Source organism: Felis catus, chromosome B4, assembly GCF_018350175.1.
Source record: "Felis catus isolate Fca126 chromosome B4, F.catus_Fca126_mat1.0, whole genome shotgun sequence".
Classification (NCBI taxonomy): Eukaryota; Metazoa; Chordata; class Mammalia; order Carnivora; family Felidae; genus Felis; species Felis catus.
In genome coordinates, this window is record NC_058374.1 from 779,419 (window position 1) to 803,151 (window position 23,733).

At 47.4% G+C, this 23,733-nt stretch overlaps 1 protein-coding gene across 15 annotated transcripts in view; it reads right to left on the reverse strand.

Moving 5' to 3' along the window:
* Positions 1-23,733, reverse strand: part of DIP2C (disco interacting protein 2 homolog C) — a 412,960-nt gene that overhangs the window by 57,420 nt on the left and 331,807 nt on the right. For all 15 annotated transcript variants that reach the window (XM_023256257.2, XM_023256255.2, XM_023256259.2 and 12 more), the window contains 7 exons: positions 21,540-21,649; positions 20,226-20,306; positions 14,750-14,873; positions 14,184-14,305; positions 13,056-13,167; positions 12,868-12,977; positions 4,705-4,835 (listed from right to left, as the gene is read on the reverse strand). In XM_023256257.2, the coding sequence (XP_023112025.1) occupies positions 4,705-4,835; positions 12,868-12,977; positions 13,056-13,167; positions 14,184-14,305; positions 14,750-14,873; positions 20,226-20,306; positions 21,540-21,649 (790 nt within the window). The remainder of the gene's footprint in view (positions 1-4,704; positions 4,836-12,867; positions 12,978-13,055; positions 13,168-14,183; positions 14,306-14,749; positions 14,874-20,225; positions 20,307-21,539; positions 21,650-23,733) is intronic.

The window sequence follows — 23,733 nt, forward strand, 5'->3', positions numbered from 1 at the left end:
TCCGAAACGGACCTACGTGATAGCAGGTTGCTTATACTGAAGACGTTTAACCTCTGAGAATTTCTGGAACCTGAAAAATTCTAGTTTAGATCTGAACTTCAAAGAGAACAAGATGGCTAAAAAGACACATGGGAGTAAAAAAAAAAAAAGTTTAAAAAAAGGAGGGGGGGCTCAGTTAGCTATCACAGCTCCGGCACTTGGAGCAAGGCAGACGCGGGGCGTGACGACACACACCGCCCTGCGGGCTACTGTCTCGTGCTCTTCAGTTATCCTGATGATGGGCGGTCTTCTTCTTTAAACAGTTTCACTTAGGTATAAAGCACGTACCATAAATCCACTCACTTGAAGCACGGAATTGAAAGGATTTTACTAAACTTGCAGCGTTGTAGAATTATCACCACAACGCAGTTCGAGAACACTTCCATCACACACATGTATGGCTTGGGTCCACCTGGCTCGATCGTCCTTTGACCCCAGCCCCAGTTGACCACTGTCCCACTTTCTGCCTCCATAGACTTGTCTTCTCCACACATTTCGTGTAAATGGCGTCCTATGATACAATCGTGTGATACGTGGTATTGGAGCCTGGCTTCTTAGTGTGACGTTTTGACGTTTATTCACACTGTAGCTGTATTCCATCACGGGATACGACCAACACTGTCCATCCAGCAGCTAGGACGTGTGCACTGCCTGCTTCTTTTCCTCTTTTTTGTGAAGGCCGCTACGGACATCAAGTCTTTGTGTGTTTTTCCTTCTCTTTGGTAGACGCCTAGGAGTGGAATTGCTGGGTCATGTAGCGAATTTATGCTTAATTTTTAAGAGCATGCCAAACTTAAAAATTTCACCATTTTACATTCCCATCAACAACATATGAGAATTCCAGTTTCTGAACACCCTTGGTTATTGTTGCTCTGTAGCACAGTTCTGAAACTGGAAAACAGAAGCTTTCCAACCTTGTTATTTTCTGGGGTTTGTGGCTGTATCTGCTCCAGTGGGTATGAAGTGTCAGCTCACTGGTTTCAATTTGTATTTTCCTAATGAATGTGAAACATCTTTTCACGCGTTTATCGTCATTTGTGTATTTGTGGTGAAATATCTATTCAAACCTGTTGCCCGTTTTTAAATTCATGTTGCATGTTTTCTTCTGGAATTTTAAGAGTTCGTTTTGTATCTGTTTGGAAGGACTGCATCAGGTTATGATTTGCAAATACTTTCCCCCAGTGTGTGGTTTGTCTTTCCAACTTTCTATCAAGTGCCATTTGATGTGCCCAAGTTTTTAATTTTACCGAAGCCACATTTACCAATATTTCTTTTAGATTAAGATTTACTGATTTGTCTTCTTCCAAAAGTTTTAGTTTTTACATTAAAGACTGCAACCTACTTTGAATTTATTTATATGATGCAAAATAAAGTTTAAATTAATCTTTTTACAGGTGAACGCCCAATATTCCCAAACATCGTTTGTTGAAAATACTACCCTTTTATCACTGAACTGTCTTTGCTGAAAAATGAAGTGACCACATGCAACAGGGCTATTTCTGGACTCTCTATTGTGTCTCATTGACTATTTTTTCTGTATGTACCTTCCTACCTACCTTTCTGCCAGTATAACACTGTCCTGGCTACTATAGTAAGGGTTGAACACGGGAAGTCTGAGTTTTCCAACTTTGTTATCCTATTCCAAAATTGTTTTAGATATTGTGGGTTCTTCCTTTATATTTTAGGACAATATCAATTTCTGCAAAACAAAAAATATGCTGAGATTTTTGACAGGAATTTCATCAAATCTCTAAACCTATTTGCAAAGAATTTCCATTTTAACAATATTAAAACTTTTAATCCATGAATATCAACTATCTGAATGCTTTTAAAGACACATTTGATCTTAAAAATATTTTGAAACAAGGGCGCCTGGATGGCTCAGTCAGTTAAGCATCTTACTCTTGGTTTCAGCTTGGGTCATGATCTCATGGTTCGTGAGTTTAAGCCCTGCATCGGGCTCCACGCTGACAGTATAGAGCCTGCTTGGGATTTCTCTTTCTCTCTCTCTGACCTTCCCCTGCTTGCATGCACTCTCTCTTTCAAAATAAATAAACACATGAATATTTTTAAACAACTCTGTTATATCTCAAGTCTCAGATACACAATCCTCTATTTTGTGACTGAAGGGAACTTTAGAATGAAGACATAAAAAATTGTTTCATTCAACTTCTTAAAAATGTTCAAACAATCCAAAGTTACAGAAAAGTTTTGAATAGAAATACTTTTTCCCCTCTTGAATCATCTGAGGGTGAGTCACTGACCTGATGCCCCATCAACCCCAAATACTTCAGCAGGTATTTCCAATAAACAAGTTTATTTTCCTCCACAAAGCCGATTCAGGCATCAAAATCAGGGATCAGATACGTTTCTTCCACCCAAGTCTGGGACCCTCAGTCAAGTTTTGCCAGTTGTCCTGATGGTGTCTTTTACAGCGAAAGGAGCCCGTTGGGAGACAAGGCCACAGATGCCATCGGCCTGCCTGGGGGGGAGTGGGGTCCTCAGGCCTCTGTGACACCAGTGTCCACATGCTGCTTTCCGTCCCTCCTTAGTCTGTGTCTGATGCTCCCTGGCTTGGAGTCAGTGAAGTATCTTTGCCAGGAAGACCCCGGATGGAATGCTGTCTTCCCCACTGCAACCCTCTGGGTGACACACCCCTGCCCCAAGTCTCCACCGTGAAGTTTCTCTCCTTCCCGTCATAATTAACTACTATTTTCTAGACGTCTGCCGTAGCAATGGAGCTTTTAATCTGTTCATCTGTTTGTCTGAATAGTGAAATAATTTCCCGTTTTATTCAAAGCGTTATCATCTATCATAATCTTTACCTTGATGCTGAAATTCCCCCAATTTGGCCAATGGGAGCCCCTCTGAAGGACATGTCACCGCCCTACTGTGAGCACTTTCTTGCACAAAATGACATCCAGGTTCATCTTGTTCATTTCCTGAAGGAACACGAGCCCATCTGAGAGGAAACCGTGTGTGCAGGATTTATGGGTGTTGGGCATCCTCATCACCACTGGGGGTGGGGTGGGGGGGATGCTCCCAGGTCTGGTCTTTAAGCAACTCTGATGGGATCTGTTTCTATAGAGGACCTCAGAAGGAAGAAGTCTGTAGCTATGGTATACTGATTTCTAGTGTTGCAGGGGCAATCGACAGAATATTGTGATTCTGTGACTGCTGAGTGAATTTGCAGGAGGTGTGTTCGTTAGGTCAAGGTTCCTTATAACTCCTTTTAAGAGCCCCCACCATGCCCTCGCTGCTACTAGTGAGCATCCCGTGTTGGTGGATGGACGTTGGCGAAGCACTCCATTGCTGGCTTCAGCTTTACCGGCACCTTGCCAAGTGACACACAGACAGACACATGGACAGTCTCCTATAAAGTAGGTAGGTCAGGGCGGCTTCCTTCCTAGTTGGCCAAGCATGTCTACGGTCGCTGGCACCACTGCTGGAATACCACATCCTAAACTATTTCCCGAGAGGAAAAGTTACCCACAAGGCTACTGCATTTTACAGTGAGGCAGAAATCATTAAGTATTTTAACTCAATTCCATCTGCTCTCTCAAAAAGTTTAATTGTTCTAACTGAAATGTGTTTTTCAAAAATATAGGATTGGGTTTTAATCCAACTTCATATTATTAAATATTATGAATGCATTAGAATAGCTGAGGGGCACATTTAAAGACATTAGAGAATGTCGGCCAGAAAAAAGGAAATCCTAACCACTTTCATACTGCAGCATCTCCGTTTTATACCTATGTTAGCGCATGCTTACAAAAAAACTGTACGCGTACTTGAAGGTTTATGGTGAAAGCGTGCTGTCTGGTGATTGCATTAAAAATCGTTAGGGGACATGAAACAAAGCGGGCCAAATGTTGGTCCACGGGGAGCTGGATGGGTGGCACTTCACGTACTTAAAGATGTTCAAAGTGCTAACGATAAAACCATAGTACGCTACACCAGAAATCAAACTGGAAGACGGTATACCAAAATGCTAATAGTGCCTGTTAACTGGTATCACTGGGCAGCATGATTACTGAGGTCTTTATGTTATTGCATATTTTCTACAGTTTCTTCAGGGAACACATACGCAGTCGGACAAAATGCCAATGAACTTCCCCAAGTTCATCCTCGCCACAAGCACCTGCTGACCCTGCTCTGGGCTGGACGCTGGGTGGCTGCTGGCTGGGGGGCGGTGACAGTGGCTGGGAGGTGAGGGGAGTGCTCATGGCGGTTGCTCCCGGCCTTCCTGCAGCTGACGTTCCTCCCCCGCCCGCGTCAGGGACAAGCCTGAAGGAAGAGAGAGCCTGAGCTCTCACCGGCCGATGTGACACAAACTCCAGGCCGAGGATAACTGCTGGGAGCCTTGGGCTGGAGTCCTGCGCTTGGAAAACAGGGAGCCCCACCAGAGAGCCTCCCAGAATGTGCCCAGAGTCTGTCATCTCTGCAGGTGTCAGCAAAGTTCACGGAGACCACGGTCTCCAGACGCTGCGGGATGTGGAATCCAAGGGGGGTTGGCACAGGGACCCATGCGGGCCCCCTGCAGCCAGCCCCTCTGCAAGTGGAAGTCCTCCCCAGACGTTAGCGTCTACTCTGCCAACGGTCTCAAGGGGGGGCGCACGCGACTGATTTCCTCGTCCTTGTAAAGACGCTGAGGAGGACACTCACCTGCAGAGGCACCACAGGACAAACCCAAGTCCGCAGTACGGGTCCAAGCAGATGGCCACTTCTCTCGAGGGGTAGAGCTCACACTGCAGCTTGATGGAGCGGCAGAAGGCACTGGTGGCTGCGTGGCACATCTGGAAGACAGCAAGGCCGCCTTCAGTCCACGTGGCCGACACCCAGTGCCCAAGCTGGAGCGACCCCGTCCCGCACCCCAACAGGAAGTGGGCACGCACAGGGTTCTCCGGTGATCCCACAGCCCCGGGAAGAAGGTGGGGAGACACTAGACGCTGCGGCTCACGGCCCCTCCCAGGGGTGTGCCCGACACACGCCTGTCATGCGGTAGGGCCGGCAGGGCGCGTGGATGAACATCCCATGTCAGTGACAGGAACCAGGCTCAGAGAAGGTAGTGTGCGGAAGGTCACACAGCTTCGGGCCAGAACCAGCGTTAGTCACAGGACAACAGCCAAGCTCCCGTCTCCCCGCATCGCTGAGGTGACAGTAAGAGGGCTCCCATGTGATGGAAGTTATTGCCAAACAGCATAAAATATATCTCATAAAATCAGTTTTCTCACAGAAGCTTCCTAGCCAATCAAGCCTAAGAGGAAAAGGAAAATTTTCCCAAGTCTGTGGTTTGAAAAACATCTGGAGTTAACGTGAAGTGAACGTCCCATGCAGCTGAACCGTGTGGGTTCAGCTGGAGCGAGCACCCCAATACTCAGGGCCACCCGCCCAAATGCCCGGGGGAAGCACCCGTGAGTCGCGCCGGCAACAGAGGCGAGAAGCCAGGGCCAGGGCCACTTCTGTGGTAAGCGTGGGAGCCCTGCCAGAAGCTGTGGGTGGAGGGAGGTTTCGCGACGGACCCGCCGCACAATCCACACAAGGTAACGCAGAATTACTCGAGAAGTGAGCACACACAGCTCGTCTTCCCCTGCTGTTAAGGCCACGATATTTGCTTAAAGAGGAAACAAGGCTGGGTTTCTGAAACATGCCTTCAACCTCTGCCCGCCCACTAGATCGGGAGTCAGCAAAATCCTAGCTACCGAAATTAGCCACATTCCCAGATTCGCCACTAAAACAAACCTTGCCTGAACCCCTACTCTGTGCAGGCGTTATTTATAGCTCGAGAACAGTTCAGCTCAGCAAATACTAATACGTTAATGGAGTACATGCTATGTCTCAGGCACTGTATTAGGTGCTCAGAATATAAAGAAGAATAAAACACAGCCTCTGTCGGACCTCAGGAGTTTGGGTCCAGTGGAAAATTGAGAGAGAACTCCGGTAACTGCAGGGCCTGTGAGCGCGTTCACGATGGGTGCAGAGAGCATAAGGAGGGCAGGGAAGGGGCTCTCATATCACCCTGGGGGACCCCAGTGTGCTCTGGGTCTTGAGGCTGAGTAAGCACAAGCAGAACTCATCAGAGAGACAGGAGCACAGACAGATGAAGAAAAACGCAACCAGGAAAGCTAAATGACTCGTCTCCAAGCACCAGTCTTGGACCTGCCAACATCACAGCCCAACAGCCCACGCTGGAGGAAAAACTCCCAATTCTTAGGAAGTCAGACTTGTACCTGGATAAGTCGTTTTGAAAAGCCCCAGACAACAAGCTCTAATGCCCTACTCTGAAACAGACGGTGAGAGTAGACACAGTGGGAGGAAGCAGGGATGAGGGCAACTATATGTATTTCCGGATGTGCCTCAGCTCTTCTCTTGGGTGGGTTTACCTTCCAGAGCAGTTTTGCTTTAGCTGACGTTAAAGTAAGTATCCACTCCCTGGGCACACGGCAGCTGCACATTCGGTGGAAGGGAGAGCCACCACCAGTACGACAGCGTCCTGTGGGCAAGCCCAGAGGGCCACTGATCTGAAGGGAAGGGTCCTCCACACGACTTCCCCATTGAAGTGAAAACGTTTCTCCAGGGTCTATCAGAAATCTTCAGAGTTCAAATTAAACTTTTAAATGGTTAGTATTTTAAAACTTAAATTGAACACATAAACATATACTCATGGGCCTTCTACTAAATCAGACATTAAATAGTGCCCGTTAGGGGGAAAACAGATTACTGGCTAAGTCTCTCTCAGCGTTCATTCTATATTTGAATACTTAATGACATTTGGACCAAAAGCTGAAACTGAATCAAAATTTCTGAGAAACATGAGGACATGTGCAACCAAAGAGGTAGAAGAGAATTCAATGAGAAGACCATGACCAGATGATTTCAGTTGTTTACACCTCTCAGTATTTAAGGCAAATGGGTTTTCATTAAATGACATCACAACATATTTTACCTCAGGTACTCATCAAACAAACAATCAGAAGTTTAATAAAAACTTACGAAGATTTCAGAGAAAAGTCTAATTATTTATCCCTCTGGGATTACTAGGGTTTACATTTCTATTAAGTGGAATTACCAAGAGTCACGTCACTTCATCTGTTTCATGTGTAAGTATCTTTATCGAATCAAGATGTAACATTATAGCCCCCACTTCTGTAGACCATGAAAATGGTACGATCACAAGTGTGTGTTTCTGTTTGGCTATGACAGGAGGCGGCTCAAAGCCACTCACCCTGGTATGAAAAGAAATCTGTACTCCAAAAAGCTTTTGAAGAATTATTTTATTTGATATTGCACTTTATTTGGTGTGTCACCTCAGATTCTACTGAAAAGCAGAGGAGAGGATTCTGGGAAGACTGTCTCCATAGCAACCAGACAACAACTGTGTCAGAAAATGATGAAACTCTTTGGAGTTCTGGAGTCCGTTTAAGTCTTACAACTTCCCAAGGAAAGTTTGGGCAATCAATGGTAATTAATTTTGGAAAAAGTAAGATATTCCCATTAAAAAAAAAACAGTTGTGGGAGCTCATCACATTTAAGTACTCATTAATGTACTCAATTACACTCAGACCTGCCATGAAAGAAAGGCTCAAGGGACTCCTGCTGATTGAAATAATAAGATATTAGACATATCTCAAAGTCATGTGAATAAATTTAGATCTCAGCAAAAGTAAATACAATTCAATTATAAATACTAGTATAATTGTAGCAATACTTTGTAACTCCACTTTTCATTTTCTACATGATTTAAGACACTAATATGGTAAAAAAAAATAATCATTAGCTGAAAAAATGATTGTTATTGTAACTTTGGGTTTAAATTCCACTTTTTTCCCTATATAACTTGAGACTTAAGAAATGCATTTAAAAGACTTGCTACTACACATTTTGGGCCACGCAGTATATAAAGATATAACTTTGTGACATCAGCAACTGAGAAAGGAGGGCACGGAGCAGTTTTGTGTGTTCCTGAAATTAAGCGAGTATAATCCAAACTGGAGTACTGCAACTGTAGGGTGTTCAACTCAACCCCCACTGTCACCTGAGTGACACAAGCTGTAGAATATACACAAAAAGAATTCAAATGTTTCGCTACAAAAAAAATCAACTAAGCACAAAACAAGACAGTAATGCAGGAAATGAGTAACAGAGAAGTTATTTTTTAACTTCTTTTTAATGTTTATTTATTTTTGAGAGAGAGAGAGAGAGAGAGAGAGAGAGCGCGCGCGCGCGTAAGAGTGAGTGTGAGCTGGCAAGGGGCAGAGAGAGAGGACACAGAATCCAAAACAGGCTCCAGGCTCTGAGCTGTCAGCACAGAGCCCGATGTGGGGCTTGAATCCACAAACCATGAGATCATGACCTGAGCCAAAGTCAGCCGCTTAACTGACTGAGCCAACCCAGGTGCCCTGCAAAAGCAGTTTGAATGCAGAAATTTACATGAAAACTTAGGCTAAAAAACAAAACAGATCTCACATCAACCTAACTTTACAACCTAAGGAATGACAGAAAGAACAGACTAAACCCCAAGTCAGAAAAAGGAAGTAATAAAGATTAGAGCATAAATAAACAGAGGGTAGAGGAAGCGCTGACTTACTGAAAGCAAAAGATGGTTCCTCCAAAAGATCGACAAAACAGACAAACCTCTAGTTAGATGGACTAAGAAAAAAGGAAGGAAAATTCAAAATACTAAAATCAGAAATGAAAGTGAGGACATTATGGATTCTACAGAAACAAAAATAATCAGAAGAAAGTACTATGAACAGTCGTACACCAACAAACTGCACAACCTATATGAAATGAAGAAATTCCATTTCATGGAAATCGAAGCCCAAATTATCAAGAAGAAAGACAAAACTGGGGTGCCTGGGTGGCTCAGTCGGTTAAGCGTCAGACTTTGGCTCAGGTCCTGATCTCAGGTTTGTAGTTTCAAGCCCCACACTGGGCTCTGTGCTGATGGCTCAGAGCCTGGAGCCTGCTTCGGATTCTGTGTCTCCCTCTCTCTCTGCCCCTCTCCTGCTCGTGCTGTCTCTGTCTCTCAAAAATAAAGTTTAAAAAAATTTTAAAAAAGGAACACAAAACCTACCAAGACTAAATCATAAAGAATAAAAAATCTGAATAGACCAAAAGCAGTAAAGCAACATCAAATCAGTAAAGAAGATTTTCCAGCAAAGAAAAGCCCTGTACCTGATGACTTCATTGCTAAAATCTACCAAACATTTAAAGATGAACTAATACTGGTCCTTCTCAAACGTTTCCAAAAAAATTAAAGAGAAAGGAACACTATTTTTTTAAGTTTACTTACTTATTTTTAAGACAGAGACAGTGTGCACACAAACAAGGGAGGAAAAGAAAGAGGGGCTGATGTGGGGCTCGAACCCATGAACCATGAGATCATGACCTGAGCTGAAGTCCGACGCTTATCTGATAGAGCCACCCAGGCGCCCCCGAGAAGGGAACACTTCTTAACTCATTCTATGAGATTAGTAAAACTCTGATACCAAAGCCAGACAAAACACTACAAAAACAGAAAACTACAGACCAGTATCTCTGTGGAACACTGATGCCAAAATCCTCAACAAAGCACTTACCCAATTTGGTAGCACATTAAAAAGCTTATACATCAGTGGGATTTATTTCTGTAAGGGATTGTAGGCTCTACAAATGAAAACTCAGTCAATGGGGGCACCTCACTGACTCAGTCAGAGGAGCATGTGACTCTTGATTTTGGGGCCATAAAGTTAAATCCCACAGTAGGTATAGAGATTACTTAAAAATAAAATCTTAAAAAAAATCAATGTAATATATATCATATTCAAAGAATGAGGGGGAAAAAACACATGGTATCTCAATTGATGCAAAAAAAATCTGACAAAATTCAACATCTTTTTATGGTAAAAACACTCAATAAACTAGGAGTAGAAAAAAAGGGCTTCAACAGAATAAAAGCCATATATAAAGAACACAGTAAACATCATACTCAGCCATGAAAGACTCAACACTTTACCTCTATGATCAGCAATAAGGCAAGGATGCCTGTTTTCACTCTTTCTATGCATAGTGCTAGAAGTTCTAGCCCAAGCCATTAGGTAAGAAAAATAAATAAAAGGCATTCAGATTAGAAAGGCAGAAATAAAATGATCTCTTCATGGATTAAATTAACTTGTATGTAGAAAACACTAAACATCATACACAAAAAATTGTTAAAAATTGTAAATTCACTAAAGTAGCAAGATAAAAAGTCAACATGCAGAAATCATTTGCATTTCTATACATTAAGTGAAAAATCTGAAGAGGAAATTAAAACAATTCCATTTATGATAGCATCAAAGAATAAAATGCTGAGGAATTAGCCAAGGAGGTGAAAGACTTGTACAATTGAGACTATAAAATATTGCTAAAAAATAAAGACACACATAAATGGAAACACACACCATATTCACAGATGTCAATACTACCCAAAACAATACAGACTCAGTGCAATCTCTATTAAAATCTCAATGATTTTTTTGTGTAAGTAGAAAATGCATAGAATTCATACAGAATCTCAAAGAAATCTGAATAGCCAAAACAATCTTGAAAATAAACACAGTTAGAGGACTCCCCCATCCTGATTTAAAAACTTACTACAAATATACAGTAGTCAGAGCAGTGCAGTACTGGCATAAAAACAGACATACAGATCAACAGAACAGAGAGCCTAGAAATAAACCCTTGCATATATTGGCCAACTGATTTTTGACCAGGGTGCCAAGACTATTCAGTTGGGGAAACAACAGTCTTTTCAACAAAGTGCTAAGAAAATTGCATCTCCAAATGCAAAAGAACGAGGTTGGACCCTTACCTCACACTACACAGAAAAGTTAGCTCAAATTGGATCAAAGACAGAAAGGTAAGACCTAAGACAATAAAACTCTTGGAATAAAACAAAGGACAAAGGCCTCATGACACTGGATTTGACAATGATTTCTTGGATGTGACCAAAGGCACAGGCCAAAAACGACACAAAATTGGACTGTATGAAAATGTAAAGATTTTGTGCATCAAAAGACACCATCCACAGAATAAGAAGGCAATCCAAAGAAGAGGAGAAAATTAATATCCAGAATATACCAAGAACCTATAAGACTCAACAACAAAAAACCAAGCCATTTGATTCAAAGGACTTGAATAGACATGTCTCCAAAGAAGACTTACAAACAGCCAACAACTGCGTGAAAAAATGCTTAACATCACTAATCATTAGGAAAATGCAAATCAAAACTACAAAGTACGACTTTATATCCATTAACATGACTGCCATTAAAAAAACGAAACCCAGGAAAACTCTAAGCGTTGGTGAGGATGGACATCAACTGGAACCTGTGTGGTGCCAGTGAGGACGCGAAATGGTATGGACACCGTGGGCAACAGTATGGCAACTCCCTCCCAGGTTAAAGACGGAAACTACCTCCCGACCCCAAAATTCCACTTCTCCGCATATACCCAGAAGACCTGAAGAGATGTTCGTATGTCTGTGTTCACAGCAGCAATGCTTACAAGAGCTAAAACTTGGAGACAACTCTAGTGTTCGTTGAGGGATCGACGGACAGGTTAAATGCGGTACACACATTCAACAGAATATTAACTCAGCCTCAGAAAGAAATTCTGATGCCCTCGGCAACACGAATGAACCTCCAGGACATTACGGTGAGTGAAATGAGCCAGTCACAAGAGGACAGTGCACATGACTCCACTTCTACGGGGTCCCCAGAGCCATCAAAATCACAGAGATGGGGGTGGGGGTGAGAGGGGATGGGGAGTTATTAACAGGTAGCGAGTTTTAGTTTTAGAAGATGAGTCATGGGGATGGATGGCAGGGAGGGACGGCTGCATGGCAGTGTAAGAATATTCAACGCCACTGAACCACACACTTGGGTGCGTTATTGTGGTAAACTTATGTCATGTATGTACAACCACAATAAAAAAAATTGGGAAAAGGGTAGAGAAAGAGAACTCAATGCAGTAAATAACACAAACTGAGTGGTCAGACCCCCAGAGGTGGGCAAAGGAGTTCCTGAGGCTACTGAGGATGTACCAGTACCTTGGCAAGGACACTGCCAGAGCTGTGAGGGTCCTCATGAGGTGATGTGCATAGCACAACGAACCCATGAACAACACGGGCCTGTGTGCCCCAGCCCACTTACAGACTTTTTATAGTGCAGGACTGTAATCGTTTATGTTTCTCCTAATCGGTTTTCTTTGGCTTACTACTTTACGTAAGAATGCAGTACAGATTACGCTACATACCACGTACTATGTGCACGTGATACACACACTTGCATGTGACACGCCTAACATCATATGATATGTTATATAACACACAAGATTGGTTTCAATCGACTGTTTAGGTCACTGGTAAGCTTTCCAGTCAACAGCAGGCTATCAGGAGGAGTCACAAGTTATACGTAGATTTTCAACTGTGCAGGGGGTTGGCGCTCCTAACCCCCCGAGTTGCTCAGGGGTCCACTCTAGTTGCATGCTTTAACAGGAACACAGGTTACAGCATGAGCCGTCCTCCAGCACACAATAACAGAACCCATGGCAAAAAAGCAAGAAATCCCAGTGCACACAGTTTCACAACAGAACACGGGGATTCGAAAGCCAGCAAGGAAGAAACACGTTCAGTGTTTTATTAGGGGCTGGTGAGGCTGTGTTTACACACACACAGATAGTTGGGACATTCGGAAAGAGTCGGCTGACCTAGGTAACCATGGAAGTGACCGTGCATCTTAAGGCCTCAGTGAAGCGCAAGCACACACCACTCACGTGTGCCACCGTGCAGACCGTGTCACTAACCTTCACTCCAGCCAGCATCCCCGTTGTGGACACACTGAAGTCAAGATAAGCTAGCGTGTCTGGGTTGGAAGGTTTGTAGATCTGGGCAGGCCGTTTCTTTGGCAAATCGTCTGGAGCAAAACAAAGCCATTAGCATGTCTGAGCCAACGGCAAAGCAGACAAGCAGGTACAGGTGTTTGAGGACTGACCTGTGTCCAGTATGGGGGGCCACGCCCTGACGTCTACGGCCGCAGCTGCCTCCCGGGACCGCAACAACTTACAGATCAGCTGTGTTGTCATCAAGCAGGCAGAGCGACTCACCTGAGGTGAGAGAACAAGTTGTGGAGGAAGGAGGTGAGCGGTCGCGCACGGCCAGCTGCTCACCACACACCCCGAGGCCAGCGGCTTTCACAGCAGGCCAGGCTGCCTCCCATGGAGCCAGCATGACGGCCAGGATGTGACCGCGGACCCAGAGCTCAGACACTGAGGCCCCTGGAAATTCCTGGAGCTGAGGAGTAGCCACGGTTGTGAGCGTGCTCAGAAAGGAGTGTCCCAACCAACCACCCTGTCAGCGCTGATCTACAAAAACCGCCATGTGTCTCCACAGACGCGGCCATGACTTTCTAAACGGAGAAGTGGCCTGGACAGTACTCCCACACACCCACAAAAAGAATTCGCGTGTGCTATCCCCAAACCAAGTTGTCTCTCGTGGTTTCTCCTCCAAGGGGAAAACCTTTTCCTAATCCTCTTCAACTTCCCCAAGCATAAGAAAAGTTAAAATAAATCTGCGCTTTCAAAAAGGAATGGCACACTTCTAAATCTTCAGCAGAGAACTTCAGAAAAATATATGACTTCTTCATCAGTTTGGTGCAAAAAACTCCCACTGTCTTTACAGATGCCCGTGAGAGGGGTCACTTTCTTGAGGGCCCTGCGACTCTAATGCATGAGGGAAGCCACCCCAGCCCCTAATGCCACAAGTGAGTGAAATCATGAAATCCCATTTCCAGAACTAGATGGTAGAGGCCTCCCGCCAGCCCCAGAGTTAGCCCTGCCTTGGTTCTGCCATCTGGAAGACCTACGCTTGGACCAGGGCACAGGTGGGAGGAAGGGCCCTGGGGGAGGAGGGGGGAGGACCAGGGGGGGGGAGGGGGAGAACTAGAACCCTGGGAGGAGAACCCCGGGGGGAGCAGGAGGAGGACGAGCAGGAGAGCCCCGGGGTGGGGGGAGGAGGAGAACCCCAGGGGGAAGGAGGAGAGCCCAGGGAGTGGGTGGAGGAGGAGAAGAACCCCAGTGGGGCGGGGAGTCGGGGGAGCCCCAGTGCTTCCAGGTGTGGTTACCTCCACGATCATCTTCACGGTGGGCAGCGTGGTGGCGATGTTCTGCGGGTGCGGGGGGCGGACGGTTATGGGCACGCAGCCCGCATACAGGCAGCCGTAAAAAGCTGCAATCAGGTCTATTCCTAGACAGGAGGAATGCGTAAGTGCTCAGGTGACAGTCCCCGGTGCAGAGGTGCCAGCCTGGGGCTGCGACGGGAACGGACTCTTGTCTGTGCTGTCAATTCCCGCCGCCTGTCCTTTCGGCACGAGATGCCCAAGCGGCCCAGGTGGCTGATTTCTGTCATTTCTCTAAGGAATTACTCACCTCTATCGTCACCAGTGTACTGAAGGATTTAATTATTGTTGCTTAAATGAACTACCTCAGACATCGAACAAAACAAATTTGGACACAAATGTCTTTGCGAACTTTCGCCCCGTGTATGACCTCAGGAGGCACCCAGCATGCAGCACCGCCCTGCGAGAGGTCGCAACTAGACCTAGGGAGCCACACGGAGCACGATGCCGGCTGTTAGCTAGGGCGTGGGCGACAAGGTGGCCCGCACGCGGCTGGGGAACTGCCTTCTCACCTGGTGGGTAGACGAGAGCCACGTGGTCCCCGTCCTGCAGGTGCCCTCTCTCCAGTAGCATCACGGCGATCTTCTCGGCACGCTTATGCAGCTGCACACACGTCAGTGAGCTTGCTATGGCACCCTGAGGGTCGCAAGAATGAGCAGGTGGGATTTTTTTAACGTAACAGCTTTACTGAGATGTACTGCAGGTACCAGCCAGGCACCTTACTTCAAATGCACACTTCAACGGGCACTAGCGTGTCCCCAGAACTGTGCGGCCATCCACAGTCAGTTTTGGCATGCTTTGGTCATCCCCCAAAGACCCCTATCAGTGGTCCCTTCCCACTCCTTCCCACTGGCCAAGAAGGGCAGCACCAAAGAGACATCTAGATGTACTTGTGTCAACAAAAGATGTTTTCAAGAATAATTATTTGACTTAAAGAATAGCTAAACGTACCAAAAAAAAAAAAAAAAGTCAACCTGGTAATTCTGGGACTTTGGTATAATTGCCGAGGGCAGGAAGAGTCAGTGGTGACCCGGCAGGAAAAATAAAACAACTTGAACACGTTTTTAAGAAACACCACGTTAAAAGTCAAGGTCAAAAAAACAAATGAACAAAGCAACAAACCAAAAAACCAGTAAAGTGAAAAACGAACTCATCAAATTCATTTTATGTAGAACATCACACACATAGAAACAAGTGGAAAACACATTTGGATTAAAAAATACCTTAAAAGCACTGTTGTTGCAACTTCTTACTAATCTCCAATTATTTCAAAGTAAACAGTTGAGGAAAATAAATAAAATCTAAACCCTGCTCTTCATGATGAAACCCTATATTAAAGCAATTGACAGGGTGAAGGGCAGGCCGCCCTCTGTGTCTCGGGCCAGGAAGACTCCACGCCACGGAATTTGCGACGACACCGTTTGCTCCCACAGATAGAGCGAGCCAGCAGCGGCAGGAGGAACAGCAAGACACGGGTGATTTTCGGGGACTCTGCGGGTGTGGTAGGCGTCCTGGACCCAAAGGTCATGTGTGGAGAGAAAAGTCCAAAGGGAAGGTCAGTGAGCGGTGCTAGTGTAGAAGGGGGTCACACTGCGTGGACAGAAGTGACCAGGCCCTTGGGGTCCCTTAAAAACAGGCAGTGGTGGCCTAGCGACTGGAGGTGCTGGGAAAACACGTTAGAATTCCTGTCAAAATTGCCTGTTTGTTGGAAACACCTGCTCTGGGTGGGGTATGTGGGACCACCTTTTATGATCAGGATTACAAACACCGGTGCTTGATGCTTGCCAAAATCATCCACAGATAACTGGTTGTTGTGTGGAGGTCCAGGAAGCAACTCATTCCCCTTCATGACCTGACCCACAAGCAGTGCTTGGGACTGCAAGGGCTCCTGCCCTTTCCCACCGGCTGGGACTGGTTTCTGTGGGGACAGGTCAGTGACGATTCTCTGAATCGAGCCTTGTCATCGCACACTTTCCTTGTTTTCCTTCCGAGGAAGGTTAAAAAATGAGAAAATGGAGACACGCGTAGGGTGAGAGAGCCATGGCGGAACGTGGCAAAGCTGGGTAACCAGACAGACCCGGGAGGCTGAGGTGCAAGATGCGGCCCAATCGTGAGAGCTCGGCGCCCCCAAAACCAGGCACTCCCAAGCACCCACTCCTGGAGACCACACCTGTCCAAAGGAACTGAAATGAACACACTCACTGAGCCAAGTGTCCTTTGAACATTTCAAAGTGAGATGGTACAGCTGATGGGGAGGCCCAGGACCACCTTGATCCCCAGACTGGCGGTGGGGGGAGCCCATCCTGCCGGCCGAGACACTCACGCACCAGCTGTCCTAGAGGACAGCCAGCACTACCTTCCTGGCCGTCAGACAGGCACAGCCACGATGCCGGTGGGTGGCGGTGTGCCACGGTGCGCAGGGCCAGCACAGAGGGCTCATCTGTACATCACCACTGAGCTCGGCCCTCCTTTCTGTCCCCACCCTCTGGCCGCCGGTATGGTCTGCTTGTCTTACTTAAGCAGCAAATATTCCCGCTCTGGGCTGTTCAGATTCTGGAGCTGACCTCCTGAGTTTCGGAGATCCGATGCCAATCCCCTATCAATGATCAACTTTTCCATCACGAGACAAAACCTAAGAGATTGCCAGGTATCAGTGGCTCAGAACCATTAGCCTAAGCATATCTGAAAAGATGTTTTGGCCCTAGTCTGTGAAAATTCCCACTGACATGCTTGAAAAAGGTGAAATTTAATTGGCATGCTGTCCTTCAGCCCTACTGATCTCTGAAACAGCTTTCACAACACCGTCTGTAGTTCTTTGGGTTTACGGCGGTGAACAGACAAGCCCCCGCCACAGGTGGTAACCATGGGCGGGGGGCGTCCAGTTCCAGAGTCAGCGATAGGGAACCCAGAGATCCACACTGTCCTCAAGCCCCCAGAAGGTGCCACGCTGGGGCCAGGAGCGCTGGTTCCCAGGCAGTCCAGAGCCTCTCTCAACCCCCCTCTCCTACATGCAGGGTTGAACATGTCCATACCCCACCTCTCACGAGCCCACAAGGGCACAGGCCACACCCAGCCCCAGATTCCCTGTGGGAGCTTCAGCACAACCCCCACCTCTGGGGAAATGGCCCCGGTGCCGGCTCTGCAGAACAGGAACAGTCACGGGCGAGCAGTCCAAGAAGTGGCAGCCCAGTAGCCCTGGTCAACGGCTGCCTGGCTACCCCATTCCCATCCACAGGAAAGGGTGACGTTTCCAGAGAAAGAAAGTTCTAGTGAAACCACCTCACTGGAGAAATCAGGGCTGACTTTTCCAAAAATAAGTTTTGGGTGCAATCATGACAGAATCCAACCCCTGTTCTAAAGTCAGCAGATTTCAGTGTTAGGGACTGTGAATTTTGGCACCACTTCAAAGTTTTGTATTAGGTTAAATAACAAATGAAAAAAATACTAAGGAATTAAGAAAAAGCCAAATGTGATTTATATTTGAAAATTTGAAGGAACTGTTATAAACAAACAAACAAAAAGTTACAAAGAGTTGGCTGATGTTTGTTAAAAGGAGTAACAGGTGGTCTTTTGTATGGAAACAAGCTCCAAAATGTAAGTTTTCCATGATTTGCAATGAATTATGTCCCCACGTCCTACTATAAATCTGACATAACAGCTTGTGCTCTATCGACACCTCTGGCTGTGGTGAAGAGCGTACGAGTGGACACTGTTTGCAACAAGAAAGCTGCTCTCGCAGGTGCCAAATGGTTCACCGGCTTCTACGAGCCTTGTCAAGTCGCCAAATTCACAATCCACAGAATGTGCCACGCAGGATGGAGGCGAGCCTGAAAACGTGGTGAGCCACAGGCTGGGAAGACAATGGTGTGGATACACGGAGTGAAGTTAGACATCATCAGCATTTAACCTCACCGGTTTCCATCTTTTTAAAATACCGCTTTTAGAAAACGTGAAATGGCGTGTGTGGCTTGCACTATACTTCCGCGGGATAGGAAGGGCGACTGACGTGGAAATTACAAACCACCACCATAAACATGGTGATTACGACCTTCAGCCACGGCTGAGCATTTGTTGTAAGTTCTACGTGGGGCCGGTGGGGGGGGGGGCAGGTCCGACCCTTAGACTGGCTCGGAGGCAGCTGCCTGCATGTCCAGAGCCACGTCCAAAGGAAAGCCACCAGTGAGCCACCTCTCTGTGCTGACCCAAAGTGGATTCACTCATGGCTCTGATCTCCTCCCCACCCTGTCCACTTTTCTGTTTCTAACAAAGCCCTTTTTCGAGTGACTCATTTTCCCAAATGATCCAGGGTCTAGCTACAGCAGATGACCATGACCATGGGGTCAGGGATGGGATCGCCATCACCCAGACCAGATCAGCTGGCGAGGAGTCCAGTGTCCCGGTGTCACCCCAGTCCACCATCTGAGGGCTCTGCCCCCATGCTGCCACTCCTGTCATTCTATGGGGTTAGAACAGCTCTGTCTTCCTCCCCTGTGGGGGTGGGTCATCTGTGAACACGCCCGGATCATCTCTGAGTCTGCGTGTGCGTTGCAGGGTGGTCTCCTCCTCCTTAGGCTGCCTATTTGTGCCTCCAAGGGGTCCAGGCAGATTCCACCCCCACTGCAAACGGGAGAGACCATGGGGGCCACACTGGGGAGGGTCAAAAAGGTGACGTGGACCTGTCCCTTACTTTTGCGCAGCTTAGCGCTTACGGAGGACACACGATGCCCAGCGTGTCGGCACCGCCGCAGCAGCTGGGGAAACTGTAGCTGAAGGGACCTGAGAGGTCCTTCCCAGGACAGATGACAGTCATCACTCTGGAGGGCCACTGAGAGACCACGGAGGAGGAACAGTCCCCAGGACAAATGAATGCTATGTGTAGAGGGTGGAGAAAGTCAGCACAAAAGATTAAGGAGAAATCAGGACGGCATCACAGAGCCGAAGACTGTCCGCTGGGCAACACTGTCAGGAAAGCTGAGGGAGGAGCCAATGGAGGAAAGAGAGGAGAAAAGCAGGGTGGACATGTTTCAGGGCCTTGGGTAACTGAACAGACCCTCAGGAGCCCAGGCACTATGCTTCCTACTGCAGCACACCTGGGAGTGCAGAGGAGTCAATCCAGGGAACGGGGTCCACTAGGCCCTGACAGAGGTCAGGGAAGCAGGAGCGCTTTCTAAGACTCTTCCTGGGGGACAGTCTTGAACAGACACAAGAATAAATGACCCACCGGGTCACCTCAGCCCACATGGCAACTCAAGGTCATCAGAGCCTCCGTGGTCATTTCCAGGAGCCACATCGCATGGACGCTGGCCTGATGACTGGGTATCCAGCTGAGAAACCCAGTTACATGATTGGCATTGCCTTTTACTGGTCTCTGATCTATTACTTTAAATGGCAAGAGGTACCTCTGCACATTAAGATTTTGGTATTTTGCAACTCTGAATAGCCATAATTTCTGACAACTGTATATACCCATACTTGTCAAGAGACCTATTTCTATTTCTCAGACTTTATTTCCACAGCAGAAAACTAAAAGTTAAGTATATGAAGGCTTTCGCATCTAATTTTACTGTTAATACTACCTGCTAGTATATCTAAGCTCTTATTCTTAAGTCCTCCTATGAAACAATACCGGAAGAGCTTGCTTTTCCAATGTGAGATGTCAACACAAACCTTAATTACACTTGGAAAATAGAAAAGACTTTTGTTCCCAAGGACTGAAGTCTATAATGAAAGCACATCTTCTTACTTACAGGAGAGTAGTTCACTAATAAAAGACAAAAACGTGCCACAGATCTAACCCATTCCCTGTATTTTGGGGGGGAAATAATGCAAAAAAGATAGTGCTGAAATGATCCATAAAGATCTCAGTCAAAATAGCCACAGATAAATAACATGAAGGACATCACATAGGACTGAAGTCAAAGGGTTAGGGCGGGAAGAAGACAAAGCCACAGGACAGCGACCGGGAAATTTGAGTTCAGCGTGCCTCACCCTACAGTTGAGCAGCGTGTACAGGACGTGGTCGGGGGTGGTCTGCGCCCTCCACTGCAGGACCTCCGACAGAAACAGGAACTGGAACAAAGCACAGCCGTTAGGCCCAGGCCATCCCGGCACCCTGCGTTCAGATTTAAACTCACACCTCTAGATCAGGCTAGCTTCGGTGCTTTCAGGTACTTAAAGCATCGCTTTTCCGAGGAGGAAGGAGGGCCTCCCTGTCACAATCAGAAGAAGAATCCGGCACTTACAGGGTTTTTCCTGCGTGACCTGGATTCCCATGTCTGGCTGGGATTCGCAAGTCACAGGGGCCGGCGCCGCGCCCGGTCAGAGACGTCTCCCCATAACCTGCTGAAGGCTGGGAGGCGCATTCCCGGAATGCAAGGGGCAGCCAGCACAGAAAATCCCTTCCGGCCTCCCAGAAGACGGTGATTTCTGGGGGCTGTGATGGCAAGATCAGACCTATGCTGCTTTTGAACTGGGCTCTCTCGCACTTGTTGTTTCCAAATGGTCATTCCCTGAGGTCTCCCAACAGCACTGCACATCACACAGATCACGTGTACTCTACCGAGTCAGTGTGGAGAGGGAAGGTCAGCCCCACCTCAGGTCTAATCACAGGAAACACCTGGATAGATCCCTTAATCCACTTTTTTAATAGAAATGTACTCTGAGGTCTGAACATGGTAACCAAGTGCTTTAAATAAACGTATTTCTATTTGTTACCACACTGACAATATTTTAAACGGTTGACTTTGTCATGTTTCCTGGTAGCTCATACAGACAGGGGTCACCTTTTGGTGAATCATCAGAGTCCTCAAGTCTGCATGGTGATAATGGGGACCGCAGTATGCGTGACAAAATGTGACATGCATGCTGGGTGTGGCCCCAGATTTCTCCTCTAGCCCCCGAGGTCACGTTAAGGACGCCAGTTTGCCAACCCAGGTTTCTCACTTCTGTTCTCTTGAATTCCACCAGTTAAAGGGCCGAAGCCTTTTGACGCGAGGCCGTCTGGGTGTCACGCCAGGGCTGGCGGGCTCATCAGGAACGAGCGCCCCAGGATGCCAGGACAGAGCGGGCCTCGGGCCTCAGCTCGTGCGCCCGTGTCTCCTCCCACCCCCTTGACCCTCTGCAGTGTCCCGCAACACGGCACCCCCACCACGCACGTCTTTGTGGTGAGACGGTACGGACGTGCGTGCAGGACCGAGAGGGCAGGACGCCCAAGTTCAGGGGCGGGTGCTGAGCTGGCCGTCAGTGTCGTCTGGAGCAGTGTGCCGGCACAGGGCTCGGACAGGAACCCCGTCCGCCTCTCACCTTGCGGGCCTGATCATTGTCCTCTATCTGGCCCAGGTCTCTGCCGCTGGCCTGCGCAATCCTCTTCCCAGACACCAGGTTCCCCACCATCACAGAGGCAGGGCCAATTTCTGGAAAGAATGTGAGGAAACAAGTCAACTTAAAACATGACCGCGCACCTTGGCAAAGAGCTGGCTCCGGGGAAACCCTCTGAAAGGCCGAGCTCTGAGAAAATCTTATCAGAACAGGGCTTCCAGTGTGTCCCAACAATGAGAATGATGGCAGACACGAGCGAGTCTCGATTACAGGGTAAAACAACGTTTTCACCAGATCCCGGTGGCGTCTCCCAAACCCGCTGCTGTTACTCTAATGCCAGTTGGTGGGATGCTGCGATCTGTCCACTTGGATGATTGTGAGAAATAATGCTGAAGATAAGGCAGTAAACCGTGACGCATCTCACTGCTAAGCAGTCAGGACTCTGGGATCACCTGTGTGGTGTTCCCCAGTGTCCCTGCTTGTCACTGAGCGACCACCGACATAAACTATTGCACATTTTTTATAAATACCTTTATAATGCAGGGGGTAACGCCGCACGGGCACAGTCACCTATCTCACTGACGGAACAGCTCTGGGCTCTCGCCGGCCCCGCGGAGATACGGGAGACCACGCCCAGAGGCTCCTGTCGAGCCAAAGTTCCTCTTACACCGCCATTACAGACTCAATTACCAGCACTCCTTTTACTGTTTATGAAACATTTCACAAGAAAAAAACCAGAAGCAATCTAGTCTGACAGCTTTCTCTTCTGTTTCAATGAAAGAAACAAGTTTTCTAAAAAACTACAGAAGCTCTTTCACAATGTCTAGCTGCAGGAAATCCTGGGCACCCCCCAGGTTTCTCAAAACACAATCGTTCACTTTGTTTTGATCACACACACATATGCACGTTTACCAGGGAAGGGTCAGCTGTGAGTGTGTGTGACACAAATGGCGGCAAAGAGTCAGGCAGGGAGCTTAAAGAAGGGAGTGGAAGTAACAAAGACGTCAGCCACGTGCGTTTAGTCCGTGGTTTAATAAAATACAAGTTGAAGGTCACTACTGAATCAAATTCTTGTTTCACCTTTGCCAAAGGCCACCTTACAAGCTTCTGAATCACGGCATATGTTGCCTTCTGTTATTGCACATGGAGAGCCGTGGGTCAGCAGGTAAGAAAGCCTTAGGTTCAGGTTCAGGGGTAGAGGCCAGCAGCTGCCGGGATGATGACCCCCAGGCACCCTGGGAAGATGGGCAGGGCACGGGCTGACGCCTCCAGGTGACATTCTTCTCTGCAGACGTGTGCCCATCCAGAGTTGGGCTGCCGTAAAACATTCAACGTTTTGGGAGAAGGCAGGCACTTCCAGCAGGACTGAAATCGGGAAAATGGCCCATGACACAGATCTCTGGGCCCCTGCTCACTGGCTTCATCGTAGGCAATTTGTAGTCGCCGTGACGCTGTTTCTGTGGAATCACAGAATACACCCTCTATGCTCCGCTACAGCAGGTCTGAATGGTCAGGTGTGGCAGATTGGGACTGCCTGCATTTTTCTCAGCTGGTAATAAAGACACTGCAACAGAGGAGCGGTCTTTCCACATTTAACAAGATGAAAAGACAAGGCAGCGTGGCGTACGGGGAAGCGAATGTGGCTGCTGCGTGGATGGTGCACAGGCTCAACCCGGAGCCCAGCCGACTGGCCCTCCGCTTCCTGACTTGGCGTCTGTGGGTAAAGCATCCTGACGTTCTCCTTGGTCCCGGGGGTGGGCAGGAAGGCTCGTCTGAGAAGCCCATCTGGCCTAAACTGGCTTGAAGTCTTCTCCGTAATTTTTTAAGAATTCAAACTAGGGTGGGAGAAGCACTGTTCTGAGGTGCTGGCAGCTTGCCCCCCCTTCCCCTGGGCTGGTCTCTACTGGATGTGAAGCTCAGACCTCACATATTGCTCCCCCGAGGTAGACTTAAGAATTACTTTCCAAATGGTGCTGGGAGACAGGTGCTTTCCTGTGGCATTTATTTGCAAAATCTGTCCCCCTCCCAAGAACCAAGGGTCTCCCCCCCTTGCCAAATGAGGTGGGTGTGGTGCAAGACACCCTCACAGACTTCACCGCCTCAGGATTTGAAAACATAAGGTTGAAGAGCGCCTGGGTGGCTCAGTCAACTGAGCGTCTGACTCTTAATTTCAGCTCAG